General features: G+C 39.2%; 1 protein-coding gene across 3 annotated transcripts in view; it reads right to left on the reverse strand.

Moving 5' to 3' along the window:
• Window positions 1-15,736, reverse strand: part of ARHGAP23 (Rho GTPase activating protein 23) — a 343,140-nt gene that overhangs the window by 144,851 nt on the left and 182,553 nt on the right. For all 3 annotated transcript variants that reach the window (XM_077459396.1, XM_077459395.1, XM_077459394.1), the window contains exon 9: window positions 6,726-6,837. In XM_077459396.1, the coding sequence (XP_077315522.1) occupies window positions 6,726-6,837 (112 nt within the window). The remainder of the gene's footprint in view (window positions 1-6,725; window positions 6,838-15,736) is intronic.

Here is a 15,736-nt window from a genome sequence, read left to right on the forward strand (position 1 = left end):
ATAATGGGTGACCTAAATTATTTGGCTGCCTCATCATATTCCTCTATTATAAATCAGTACATGGTGTGTCTGTGCTCTCCCCCGGGCTCTGTAATCTGAGATGCTCCAGCCGCCTCCCCCCACTGCCCATCACTGTGTATAAGAAGCTTTGGTAACCATGAAAACAAAACAGACAACAAAAGCCTGGCTGCCCTAAATTATGAAATTTTCTGAAATGATCACTAAACTTAAACAGCTTTTTCACAAAAACTGTAAAAGATATCAAACTGAAAATATATAGCCAGATAGCTGAATATTTTGTGAACATTTTAAAGTTTGACGTCTGTAGGTGAAAGTATTAAGGAGCTGAAACATTTGGTAGCGGAAGAAGATTTTAAGGATTTTAGGCATGCTCTCATTGACTTGTTGAAAGTGTTAAAAAGCTTAATATTTTAAAAAGTATAAATAGTAGAAAAAAAAGTTGAAGTCCCATCATCAGCTGAAAGAGCTGAACATTTTAAAAGTTGAATGGCTTTAATAGCAGAAAGTATGCAGAAGTTACGCAGAGCCAAAAAACGTACGGAATAAAAAGATGATGGTGATTAATAAATTAAAAATGAACAAAAGTGGGACTGCTAAAGCATTCCCACTAAATATACACAAATGGTCCATACAATGAACCTTGTTTACTCACGTGTTACTAACAGGTAAAAGCCTTAAAAAAAATTATCTTAGTTCCTTCTCTATAAATTGCTCTAACACCCACAAGATCTAATTGTCATACACAATTTATACATCAAAATGTAGGTATTTTTGTCTAGTTTCACTCAGTTTTGTGATATGCGTTTTACTTTTGGCTGGTTGAGCTTCCAAATGACTAGAGTTTTACACTTTCTTCCATTGACTGTCCTGTATAAAATTCTTCTCACAGGAAAACATTTATTAAATCCTCCAGCAAAAAATCCTTCTTCTTTGAAGGAAAGGGATTTTATCCCTGTAAAAATTGCTATGTATGTCGACACACAAAGGAAAGTAAGAAAAAGAAATCCAGCTTTATATCAACAGTAACTTCAAAGAACCATATGATAGAAGACTTTATAACATGCCGCAGTGAAGGGGTGATATACCTTTTAGAGTGCCCTTGCCACATACAATATGTTGGTAGAACGAAGAGGGAATTGTGGAAGAAGCTAAGGGAGCATGTTCAAAATATTAAAAAAGGCTTTGACAAACATAGTTTGTCGAGACACTATGCAAAATATCACAAAAAGGATCCGTCTTCACTACAAATTTGTGGTATTGAGAAGTATAAGCCCCATTGGAGGGGACATAATAAGATAATTAAAATCAGTCAAGCTGAATCTTGCTGGATTTATGAATTACGCACTTTAACGCCTTGTGGGCACAATGTAGAATTCGACCTCAATTGTTTTATATCTAATTATTAAGATAATGGCTCCCCAGGATTTTTATTATGGAATTTAATATATATAATATATTTTTTAGTGTTGGTATTTTATTTTAAGCTTTAGTCAATATTTCATTTATTGCTAGGTCTTCCATCAAAACATTTTTTTATCGAGTATTTAGACCTTTGAAGAAAAAATAATGGTCATACCTTTTATATAGAAGAATGACATAATTTTTAAATTTTTAATAAATTTGAGCTGCTATATTAGTATATCTCCACTAGATGTCCACAGTGAGAGGTTAAGAACTTGGTGCCAGCATAGGTGATTAATAACATAGAAGATGCAATAATAAATATGTCCACTAGATGTCCCCTTATAGGGGAGATCAGTGTTTTACAAGACAGTCTTAATTTTAAACCATTAAAATGTTATTTGTATTTATAAATAATTTTCATCATCCGTAGAATATTTTTTTATATGTGTATTCCTCTAAAGAGAAGCATTATGGAGCATTTAAAAGGATGATGTATATATTTGAATATATTTAAAAATCAAATAAATGGTGTTGCGCTACCTGAAAAGGTTAAGCTAAACTATACTAAACTAAAAATAAAGTGCCTTATGCTTATATAAATAATACCAGTGTTACTAAATAGCACACTCCCGAGAGCGATGTCTCCTATTAGGTGATATCTCCTCCTTTTAGGTAAATGTAATAAAAAACTCCCAATATTATACAATTAGGTATTATACACGGTAAATATAAAACTGATCCAAATATGTGAAGTGTCTCCAGCAGATTAACCCGTGAATAATCAATAAAATACAGTGTCCAATATGTTACAAATAGTCAAACAATAAAGTGTCATGTGCTTTAAATATTCAAGTGAATATCTCCAAGATAATCAACTCATAGGATTCTTCTTATATTAAAACGTGCAACACACAATGCATGCTTAAACAAAAGAACTAAATAATAAAATCTTTATGTGAAATTAAATGGAATAAAGTGACCAGTGGCTATTTTTCAGTGCTCCTCTTAGTAAGAAGAATAAAATGATAAAGTCTTTATGTGAGCTGAAATGGGTAAAGTGACCAGTGGCTTATTCAGTGCTTCTCAAAAACAGGTGCCAGCAACCGTGTCTTTAATTCTTATATCTCCAGTGTTCACGGCACACCAGGTGGAGTGGCCCCTTACCTTACTGCTGTAAGGTAAACAGCAAAGCAACCAAACGGCAAGGTCCAGGGGTTGTGACCTAATTCCTGGCAGGTGAGTACTGGCCCCCTCGGCTGGATATTTGCACCTCAAATAGTTTCCACATGGATCTTAAGCCTCAATAATATCCACAAGGGTCTCATAGAAAAGAGAGAGGTATGCTCCGATGGTGAAGTACGTACATAAATTTATTTAAAAATATATTGAAAAGGTACTCACAAACATGTAGTAAAACACAGCTTTAAAAATGAACGAGCGTTCCGCTCGTGGTGTGAACGTCACTTCCGGTATCCTAGTTCCTTCTATTCCGACGCGTATCGTCACCAGTCACGTGACTTCCTCAGGGAATTCCCTGAGGAAGTCACGTGACTGGTGACGATACACGTCGGAATAGGAGGAACTAGGATACCGGAAGTGACGTTCACAGAACGAGCGGAACGCTCGTTCATTTTTAAAGCTGCGTTTTACTACATGTTTGCGAGTACCTTTTCAATATATTTTTAAATAAATTTATGTACGTACTTCACCATCGGAGCATACCTCTCTCTTTTCTATGAGACCCTTGTGGATATTATTGAGGCTTAAGATCCATGTGGAAACTATTTGAGGTGCAAATATCCAGCCGAGGGGGCCAGTACTCACCTGCCAGGAATTAGGTCACAACCCCTGGACCTTGCCGTTTGGTTGCTTTGCTGTTTACCTTACAGCAGTAAGGTAAGGGGCCACTCCACCTGGTGTGCCGTGAACACTGGAGATATAAGAATTAAAGACACGGTTGCTGGCACCTGTTTTTGAGAAGCACTGAATAAGCCACTGGTCACTTTACCCATTTCAGCTCACATAAAGACTTTATCATTTTATTCTTCTTACTAAGAGGAGCACTGAAAAATAGCCACTGGTCACTTTATTCCATTTAATTTCACATAAAGATTTTATTATTTAGTTCTTTTGTTTAAGCATGCATTGTGTGTTGCACGTTTTAATATAAGAAGAATCCTATGAGTTGATTATCTTGGAGATATTCACTTGAATATTTAAAGCACATGACACTTTATTGTTTGACTATTTGTAACATATTGGACACTGTATTTTATTGATTATTCACGGGTTAATCTGCTGGAGACACTTCACATATTTGGATCAGTTTTATATTTACCGTGTATAATACCTAATTGTATAATATTGGGAGTTTTTTATTACATTTACCTAAAAGGAGGAGATATCACCTAATAGAAGGAGACATCGCTCTCGGGAGTGTGCTATTTAGTAACACTGGTATTATTTATATAAGCATAAGGCACTTTATTTTTAGTTTAGTATAGTTTAGCTTAACCTTTTCAGGTAGCGCAACACCATTTATTTGATTTTTAAATACACTATCTGGGGGTTAGGGTTTATACCCCTGCCGGTGGTTTGCTGCAACCTCTCCTTATTAATAGCTTAGGCCCTTGGTGATAGCCCGGGGATACCCTAATCTAATATATTTGAATATAGTATAATTATCGTGGAAGTATTAGCCGTTGCTATGGTAGCGATATAGACTATTTAAGCTGTCTTATGGACACCTGACTCCTTGACCCTTTGAAAAAGTCACGTGAACGGTGATGCTACGCATCAGCGAGGAGCCAGGTGTCGACGTCACTTCCGGTCGCAGCCGAGACCGAAAGCATCCATTGTGTACAGCGGTTTGTATTCTACTTTGATGCAAGTGTTTGTGTGGAACATTAACAGTTTTATTTTATTAATACTACACATTGGAGCCCTATATTCTTCTTTCCCTCATCACATGATGAAATTCTGTATGGCTGTGAAAACCGATGATATGGCATTAATTATGACGTACTGATATTGTGGCAAGCCGATGGAGTAACCACCAGCACTCATACAGCGCCATTTGGCCTATAGTAGCCATTAATAGAGGTGAGAGGAAAGCTGGGGGAAACAAGGGGCGCACCCCGGATTGCACTGAACACATAAGATTGGTGGATTTGCACTGTGTGAAGGTGGATTGCACTAAGTTCTGCACTTTATTGAATTGGAATGAACTTTTTATAAGAAGATTCCTTTATTGCAATATTGTGGGACTTAATATTTCATTGATGGTTACATTATTAAATTTATTCTTTTTCAGCATGGATTGCACTTTGAAATAATTCTCTGTACTTTAGAAGTTGCTTGCACTATTCTAATGGATTTGCACAATTATTCATCAAAACATTTGCACATTTATCACTATTGCACTTTATTGATATTTTGCATCACACTATATATGTTTTGATTTAAGATGGTTACATTAATTATTTGTCATTTTCTATTTTGGATATATTGATTTCACATAGTTTACAGTCAGGAGAGGTAGCGCCACATATCTTTTACAAATAGTGAGGAGATGTTTTTTACAGTGTGTTCAGGGGACAGGCAGCTAGCAGATAGGGAGAAGTGTACTGTATGTGACAAAAAAACAAGTTGGCAGTTTGTTTTTGTTGGCGTTTGTGGAGCCTGAGCTGTCTACAAAGACCACGTTTTTTACACTGTGTTCAGGGGACAGGCAGCTAGCAGATAGTGAGGAGATGTTTTTTTACAGTGTTCAGGGCATTCCCACACATTTTATCCAGGAAATGGATTTTCTAGTTTTATTATTCCGTAAGTTCTTTAGCCCTGCGTAACTTCGGCATACTTTCAGCCATTAAAAACATTCAACGTTTAAAATGTTCAGCTCTTTCAGCCAATGGTGGGACTTCTTCAACTTTTTTTCTACTATTTATACTTTTTAAAATATTTATATATAACTTAACACTTCTCTTTTTACACATTGAAGTGAATGAGAGCATGCTTCAAATCCTTAAAATCTTCTTCCGCTCCTTCATGCTTTCACCTACAGACGCAAAACACTTTAAAATGTTCACAAAATATTCAGCTATATGGCTATATATTTTCAGTTTGATATCTTTTACAGTTTTTTGTGAAAAAGCTGCTTAAGTTTAGTGATCATTTCAGGAAAGATCACTTAGAGTGTGTATTGGGCTGCTTAGAGTGGATGAGATCATAGCTAGAGCACAGAGCCTTACAAAAATTATCTTAGTTCCTTCTCTATAAACTGCTCTCACACCCACAAGATCTACTTGTAATACACAAAACTTAGGTATTTCTGTCTAGTTTCAGGCAATGTGCTCAGTTTTATGATACACCTTTTACTTTTGGCTGGTTGAGCTTCCAAATGACAAGAGTTCTACACTTTCTTCCATTGACTGTCCTGTATAAAATTCTTCACATTTCCCAGCGAAACGCACAGCCAACTTTTTTTAAATTGCTGAAATGCCCACATTTTTAGGTTTATCAACATAAATGTTATACCGTTACATTCACAAAGGCCGTGTGTCTCTAACGTTGAAGTCGCTGTTTCAATAGCATGTACCGTTGTGGATATATTAAGGCTTGTTTGAAGGATTCATTAGGTGTGGGGATTAATGATAAAAAAGCTTTTCAAAAAACCTTTAAATTATTCCACATCTTTCATAAATTAGTGGTGTTAAACTTTTTTAATGAAATTCATATTTATGAATCCCAATCAGCGGGGGATCGGCGTATAACACATACCTACGATATGTGTGTTATACGCTGATAAATACGGTACTTTAAAAACCTGGACAACAATGTTCATCCTCCTGTCCAGCCTTTTAGTGCTGAAAGAAATATTATAGGCAAAACTTTTTTTTTTTTCTTTTGGGATAAGGGAGGTTTATAACCTCTATAAGCTTTATTTTTGCCATCTGTCGCCCATTGGGGAGATTTCCCTTAATTTCCTGTCCCATGGATGAAATCCCTGCAAATTGATCAAATCTTTTAGGGATCCTCAGGTCATCAGAACCAGTGCCCCAATTAGAAGATTTTCCCTCTATTACTGTTCAGGGGACAACTCAAATTTCCTTTTACTTCCAATGATAATGGTAAACAGGCAAAATAGAGAGGATACATCTCTTTAAGGGAGGGCACAGACAGCAATAAAAACCTGTCAGGTATTCTAATCTATCTCAACTCTATCCCAAAAAATTAAAAATACTGGAATTAGATTTTACATCCTGCTCTATAAATCATCAGCAGCAGCTTACCACCCTCACCTTTGAAGCCGCCCTTCATCTCGGAAAGTGTTGAGGCCATCGTCACAAGATTTTGAACGCTCAGTGGTAATTGCTTGATGGTATGAAGAACGTCGACTGGACTTAATGCTACCTGAGAAAGAAATCAATGACAGTACAAAATGTGGAAATGTAAAACTAATAAAAACACAATACATATTTTGTTTTACATTTTTGCCACTACAGTGCACATGAAAAGTACCTGAAATAAGAGCCATTTAGTGAGGTGTATCTATACTAAGTAGAATGAACATTTGATTAGGCTAGACAAAATCAAGTCACACAGCTGTTATCTAAACAATAGGAAAAAGGAAGAAACACATAAGGATATTCCCAATAATTCTGTGTTTAGAGTAATGATGATGTCCAAAGTAGAAAACCCCTTTAAATCAAAATCTTACATACATCCATTGTAAAATAACTTTCTTCAATAATCGCTGAGGGACACAGATCCTTAGATCTATACACGTGGGTACATTACGGTCTACAGGAGGATTTAAAACAAAGGGTTGTATTTATTAAAAAAAAAAAAAAATGTATAGCTGTTTATTGAAACTGCATGTAAATTTATTCTGTGTGAAAGAACCAAAAGCAAATATTTTCGAGCTTGATTCTCACAGATCAAAGGTTATTCATAAAAAAAATTAAAAATAAAAGTGAATGAGGAAAATACTGCATTATGGTCACTAGAAAGGGCTGAAAATCATAGTAAAAGAAGCGGCCACAATACATCATTTTCCCCATTCACTCTTTTCCTACAATGAATAAACATCAATAAAAACATATACTCACATAAATTCACATAGCAGTTTCGATTGAGAAACGGTTATAAGAATTTTTGTGCATATATTGTTGCCTTCAGGTGGAACGGACACTAATGCCCTGTACTCAGACTTCCCGACGGAAAAGGTCCAATTGAATTATGTTGTCGGAAAATCCGATTGCGTGTGGGCTCTATCGGACTTTTTCCGTCGGAAATCCCGACGGAAAAAGTTTGAGAGCTGGATCTAAAATTTTCCGACAACAAAATCCGATCTGACTTTTTCCGATCGTTTGTAGAGAATTCTGACGGACAAAGTGCCACGCACACTCAGATTAAATTAGGAGACCAAATCCATTGGCTACTAGCCTCTACGTAGTCCCGTCGTACGCAACGAACATCACCTCGTTCCGAACTATTGGATTTTCTGACAACTTTGTCCGACGGTGTGTATGCAACACAAGTTTCGGACAAAATCCGTTGGGAAAAATCCAACGGATTTTGTGGTCGGAATGTCCGACCGATGTACAAGGCATAAGGGTGGAATTACCAACCCAGCTGTGCAAGCACCACATTTGTACAACCCTCATCAACTTTGAGCAAATGCTTCTCCTAAATAACAAAAGAGGTGCAGGCTCCCAGACATGTACACAGGTTTCAGAGAGGTGTCCTGTAGAGTACATTTTAAAACAATAAAGGAAGATATAATACAGGGGGCCAGACAGAGGGGTTCATTCAAGTTTGACGGGTCCTCATCCATATGGTACTAGATCTCTCCACTCACAAACTAAGTATGCTAGCCCCACTGCTAGAGCTCAACAGATCAGTCTGAACATATAAATGAGGTCACGCCCTTCACCTGAAGGTGAGGAAAAGCAGAATTTTTGCATTACATACTCCCTAGCAACTACAGGCACCATTACACTTCAAGAAGTTGTGGCAGTTCAGGTGATGAACTGGCTCAACTTTACTGCGTACCACATTCCAGCACCAACCTTTACAAGTTAAGTGGGATTTCTCAGAGTTATGCTTTGGGGCCACTGGTACCAACTCTATACATAAAGTCCTCTTTTAAAGTATTCGTTACTTCAGCTGCATTCTCATGAGAAAATAGAAGATAGGATAGGCATAAAGCCAACACTGACCTTGGAAGTGTTGCTAGATAGACATAGAATTGTATTGTTCCAGGCAATTTACACGTGATCCAACTTTATTTCTGTACTCATAGGTAACCAGAACAGGTAGTCAGAACAAGCCAGTGAAACAGGAATACAGAGATCAGCATAGTAGAGGCAGTAAACCGGATCAGGAACCAGAAGGAAAGTCAGCCAGGCAATAGAATAACAGGAAAACACAGCAGAGAGTATCCGCATATGCCGATCAGGCAAAGGCACAGGAGATCTTATCCAGGCAGTTTAAATAGCCAGCAGGGATAGCTGACGAGCAAGAAATGAAAACCTGGTGAGTCACAGCCACCAGATGAGGAATGTCACTTGCCACGCTGCCTGCCACCAGATGAGGAATGCCACTTGCCACTCTGCTTGCCAGTGCCACAAGATGAGGAATGCCATGCCACCTGCCAGTGCCACCAGATGTGGATTGTCACTGCATTGGTGGCGCTGGTTCAGTGGTCGTTCTTGAGTTATGGAAGGAGAGCGGTCATACTAGGCAGGCGGCCCACCTAGCATCACCCTCACAGCGTGCAGAATGTCAGAGGTGCGGCAGGAAGCAAAGAGATGACATTGTGGGCAGCACCGTGGTGTAGTGGTTAGCACTCTCGCCTAGCAGTAGGAAGGGTCGCTGGTTCGAATCCCAACCATGACACCACCTGCCTGGAGTTTGCATGTTCTCCCTGTGCCTGCATGGGTTTCCTCCAGGTACTCCGGTTTCCTCACACAATCCAAAGACATGCAGGTAGGCTAATTGGCTTCTGCCCAAAATTGGCCCTAGTATATGAATAGGGACCTTGGATTGTGGGCTCCTTGAGGGTAGGGACCGATGTAAGTACAGGGATAGGGACAATTGTAGACACTCACTCAGGTTAAGCTGGATGGACTGGTGTCTTTATTCAACCTAACAACCTAACTATGAAACTATCTCTCTCCGCCCACCTAGCATCACCACTCTGCTCTCCAGCCTCCCTGATCCACCGGGCTCGCTCTCTCTCTCTCTCTCTCTCTCTCACCCATCCGCCCGCCTTACAATGTCATGCCGCCTGCCATGGCCCAGGTGCAGAGATGCTACGGCCAGGTAGTGGGCCACAGGATGGGGATTGACGACCCCTGCCCCACACCATTACACCACCCTGAACCGTGGATACAAGGCAAGATGGATCCATGCTTTTATGTTGTTTATACAAAATTCGGACCCTACCAACTGAATGTTGATGCAGAAATTGGGACCTCATCAGACCAGGCAATGTTTTTCCAATCCTCTATTGTCCGATTTTGGTGAGCCAGTGAGAATTGTAGCCTCAGTTTCCTTTTCTTAACTGACAGGAGTGGAACCAAGTGTGGTCTTCTGCTGCTGTAGCCCATCTGCTTCAAGGTTCGATATGTTGTGCATTCAGAGATGGTACTCTGTATACCTTGGTTGAAATGAGTGGTTATTTGAGGTACCGTTGCCTTTCTATCACCTCAAACCAGTCTGCCCATTCTCCTCTAATCTCTGACATCAAGGCATTTGTTTCCACACAACTGCTGCTCACTGGATATTTTCTCTTTTCAGGCCATTTTCTGTAAACCCTAGAGATGGTTGTGCTTGAGAATCTAAGTTGATCGGCAGTTCTTCAAATACTCAGACCAGGCCGTCTGGCCCCAATTATGTTCTGATGCTCGGTTTGAACTTTAGCAAGTCATCTTTACCATGTCTAGGTGCCTAAATGCATTGAGTTGCTGCCATGTGATTGGCTGATTAGCAATCTGTGCTATCAAGCAATTGAACAGGTGTACCTAATGAAGTGGCCGGTGAGTGTGTAATATATATACACACACACGCACACACACATACATATACACACTTACATTATTTTTGTGTTTTATATATGTTTAAAAGGGAAAGATTCCAGTAATACTGTCAAGTTACCGCATTTGTAAAATTACAGTAGTACTATTAAATAGAACTAATTCATAAAAATACTGCACTAACACCATTCTACCACTATAAGCAATAAAGAAAATACCCAGCTAAAGTGCATAAGTGAATGAATAAGACCCCTTTCACACCAGGGCGTTTTGCAGGCGCTATAGCGTTAGAAATCGCACCTGCAATCCGCCCTAAAGAAGCTGCACCATTGTATGTAGTGTGAAAGCCAGAGGGCTTTCACACTACAGCGGTGCGATGGCAGGACGTCAGAAAAAAGTCCTGCCAGCAGCTTCTTTGGAGCGGTGAAGGAGCGCTAAAAATAGCGCCGTTTTACCGCCGATGCAATGGGCGGTGTGGTGTGAAAGGGGTCTAAGCTGCTGCTATGAAATACACATAGATCTAATACTATAAACCAAAACAGCAGCGCTACCAAAAATTTAATAATGAGTTAAAATAATACAATTATAAAGTCCACAAACAATATAAAATGTCCAAGAACAACAGTTGGTTAAAGCTGTATTGATATTGGAGACACAATCCAAAAGACGTGTAAAAGCGCTGACGAAAACCACCTTGAATCAACAAGTGCACCCCCACCACACAAATATATATGTGCTTACCAGAGGCAAGCTAAAAGGAAGCCTGCGGTTAATACCCAGCCAGGACTTTTTCAGTAGGGAGTGGAGTCACACCACCAATGGAGGAGAGGCCTGGACTTCGGTATGGCTCAAAGGACCAGAAAACAGCAGGGATTAAAAGGAATGATGCCCAAAAGAAAAAAAAGGGAACCTCCATAGTGTAGACTGAACCACAATTAGTTGAATATAAAAGGATTATTGCACTTACATTTAGGAATATAAAAACAAGCATGATAGAAAACGCCCGGCCAAACAAGTGAACGCCTGTCACAGAGAGAGCGCGATGATCTTTGTGACAGGCATTAGCTTGTTTGGCCAGCCATTTTCTATCATGCTTGTTTTTATATTCCTAAATGTAAGTGTCATAATCCTTTTATATTAAACAAATTGTGGTTCAGTCTACACTATGGACTTTTTTTCTTTTGGGCATCATTCCTTTTAATCCCTGCCGTTTTCTGATCCTTTGAGCCATATTGAAGTGGTGTCCAGGCCTCTCCTCCATTGGTGGTGTGAATCAACTCCCTACTGAAAAGGTCCTGGCTGGGTATTAGCCGCAGGCTTCCTTTTAGCTTGCCTCTGGTAAGAGCATATATATTTATGTGTGGTGGTGGTGCAATGTTGATTCAAGGTGGTTTTCGTCAGCACTTTTACACATGTTGTTTTGGATTGTGTCTCCAATATCAATACAACTTTAACCAACTGTTCTTGGACATTTTATATTGTTTATGGACTTAATAATTGTATTTGTTTAACTGATTATTTAATTTTAGGTGCTGCTGTTTTGGTTTATATCATTCTACCACTGGATGGAGATGTTTGGGAAGTTAAAAATAAAACAAAAAAACACACATACTCACCTATATGGCTGCAGCATCAGTCTGATGCTGAAGCTGTCCCCTGCCATCTCTAAACCTGAGAACCGAGTGATCATTTGACTGCTGATCACTCAGTTCTATGGTCAGCAGTAAGCAGTGACTGTCGGTCAATGCTCTGCGCTCTGTCCCTCCAGCACTGACTGGAGCGGCCAGCAAGAGAGAGGGCGGGATCGGCTGGCTCAGGCTATCAGCAGCTCACTGAGAGGCTGACCCAGCTGCCGGTAAGGCATCTGGGTGGATTCAAACTTTACTGTTGGGATCCTCTCAGAGACTGAAGCAAGATTGTGACGTCAATCGACAGCGCGTTTTAGCTTGTGGTTGGCTGATTCTGAGATTACATGAGAAGTATGACCAAACAAGCTTTTGTAAGAGGAGTTGCTGACATGTAGTAAAACTGCAATCTTTTTATGTAACAGATAAAAAAATAAGACGCAAAAGTAAAGCTTTAGGACCCTTTCACACGGGACAAATCCGTAATGATCCGCCCCGTGATGATCCATTTGCTCAGCGGGGATTGCTCCATTTATCCCCGCTGAGCCGGCGGATGACAGGGCGGTCCCGACACACCGTGCAGGGACCGCCCTGTCACATCTCCGCTCTCCTCCGTCTGTCCGTGTTCATCTGATCCGCTCTGCAGATGGATAGAAAAATAGGATTTTCCTCCGTCTGCAGAATCGGACCATAGCGGAGATGGAAGATATCGGGTGTCTGCGGATGTTCATCCGCAGACACCCGCTATCCCATAGGGATGCATGTATGCCCATTTTTCATCTGCAAACGGATGGATGAAATACGGACATATGGCATGTGTGAAAGGGGCCTTAAAAGATTAGGTACAGATTTCTGAAATCCTGATATGCAATTTTCCACGTCTTCCCACCTTAATAAATTGGGTGTCGAAATTAATAAATTATGTAAAAGTTTTCAAAATCACAACAGTTAATACAATAAATATTTTATATATATGCATCTAAATTTATATGATGGTACTAATAACCAGTTGCGTCTTCAAGTTTAAAGACGACATAATATGAAGCATAAAAATCCATGTGGTTTCCGGTTTAAAGAGCATTTGGAACCTCTCTGGCTAGACAATTGTGTAGTTAGGTACCTTTCTAATTACTATCATTAGATAAAGCCCTTTTTAAGGGCAAAGTTTCTTGGTACACTATGGTCCAGGGAGCACAACTCAAACAAAATTGATGTCCTTTTTTTCCCCGCAAATAGAGCTTTCTTTTGGTGGTATTTGATCACCTCTGCAGTTTTTATTTTTTGCACTATAAACAAAAAAAAATAAATAAAAAGGAGGGACAATTTTGAAAAAAAAGCAATATTATTTACTATAATACATATCCCCAAAAAAATAAAAAAAAAATAAATTATATATATATATATATATATATATATATATATATATATATATATATATATATATATATATATATATATATATATATATAACACATTTCTTTCTCAGTTTAGGCCAATGTGTATTCCTCTACATATTTTTGGTAAAAAAAAAAAAAAAAAAAAACACAATCGCAATAAGCGTATATTGATTGGTTTGCGCAAAAGTTATAGCGTCAACAAAATAGAGGATAGATTTATGGCATTTTTATTATTAATGTATTTTATTAGTAACGGTGGCAGTCTGTGATTTTTATCCTGACTGGGACATTATGGCGGACGCATCGAACACTTTTGACACTATTTTGAGACCATTGTCATTTATACAGCGATCAGTGCTATAAAAATGCACTGATTACCGTGTAAATAACGCTATATAGCAGTCTTGTGACTTCTATCACTGTCTGGGTTAAGCTTTTAGGAGGAGTTTTCATTCCACTCTATGTTATGTGGCTGCAGGACCCCTAACCCTTTGGCTAGACCATGCTGATTGGCCCCTTTCCGATCACATGCACCCTCCCAAAAATGGATACATCACTAATCATCCAAGTTATGGGTACAACTGCAGAGCCACATGAACTCTATAGATCTCTGTGCCCGTTTGTGGATTTCACCAATTTTTTTCGCAAGGTTCCCCTAATTCCGGTTGATCTTACTCGACAAACAGGCCATGATACCCACCTTCAGTATATACAAATACCTAGGCCCTAGGATCCCTTTCTTTGAAACACCTGCTTTCTTACTAGCTTTTCATTCAACCGTGTTTGGCCGCCATTAATGGTAACTTCTTCGCCCCAGAGATGTCCCTATGTAACTGTGTATTGGTTACAGCGACAACAGGCTTCGTCTTATATACAATCTATTTCAACGCTCAGACATTCTTGCTAAACCAACTGTCTTTGAATCTTGGCTTCTACAGAAGGAACCACTAACACATACAGTCTCCTTACCATATTCTATTCTTTTGACGTTGGCTCACCCAGACCTTCCCCTGTATACACGGAATTAGGAAGAAAGACCGTCAACAGACATTTTCCCCTTCAGACTGGCAAAAATGCTTTATTCTTACCCTCAAATTGCCACTAGCCACAAAAAAAAAAAAAAAAAAAAGGGTTTTTATTGATTTATGATGGTACAGGTGTCACTTTATTCTATATCATTTTAACCATGACATATCCAATATATGTTGGTGATGCCACGCCTAGAAGGGAAACATGCTCCACATTTGGTGGGATTGCGCCCCTGTGCGGATGTTTTGAAAAAACATTTTTGATTTATATTGTGAAATTATGGACACCTTTATCCAATCATTATCCAGGGTGGCCCTCCTGTCTATGATTCCTGGACCTCTTCAGTCAGAGAAAAAGGATGTGCTTAGACACTTTCTCGCTCCAGCCAGAGCGATCATTCCCCGACACTGGAAATCAACTACGGCATCCTCTCTTGGGAAATGGGCAACTGAACTAGACTCCATTAGGAACATGAAATGTCTGTTGGCACGGGAAACAGGTAAAGAACTTTTTTTCATACCTGGAATGCCTGGTCCAGGTTTAGAGACTCATTTGAGTTCCTCACTTGGGTTAAAGGGAACTCTGTCACCGTCTTCAATCAGCCATGATGGAGTGCCTCTGTTAACCTTCATTCCCCAACCCTGTTTGTTTTTTTTTCTCCCCTTTCCTTTCTCCTCTCTCGCCCCCTCCAATTATCTTTTTCCACTGTGCTTTGCGAGTGTACAGTGCCTTGAAAAAGTATTTATATCCCTTGAAATTTTCCACTTTCTGTCATGCTACAACCAAAACTGTCAATGTATTTTGGGATTTTATGGGAAAGATCAACACAAAGTGGCACATAGTTGTGAAGTGGAAGGAAAATGATAAATGGTTTTCATAATTTTTTACAAATAAATATTTGAAAAGTGTGGCATGCATTTGTATTCAGCCCCACGTGAGTCAATACTTTGTAGAACCTTCACTGCAATTACAGCTTCAGGTCTTTTTGGGTATGTCTCTACCAGCTTTGCACATCTAGAGAATGAAATTTTTGCCCATTCTTCTTTGCAAAATTGCACAAACTCTGTCGGATTGTGCCTCTTGGCTGCTTCTCTGATTAATGCTCTCCTTGCACTCGCCTGTCAGTTTAGATAGACGGCCATGTCCTGGTAGGTGTGCAGTTGTGCCATACGCTTTCCATTTTCAGATGATGGATTGAAAATTGCTCCGTGAGATGTTC

The sequence above is a fragment of the Lithobates pipiens genome, unplaced genomic scaffold (genome assembly GCF_037356315.1).
Source record: "Lithobates pipiens isolate NorthernLeopardFrog02 unplaced genomic scaffold, aLitPip1_a1.2 Scaffold_28, whole genome shotgun sequence".
NCBI classification, from domain to species: Eukaryota; Metazoa; Chordata; class Amphibia; order Anura; family Ranidae; genus Lithobates; species Lithobates pipiens.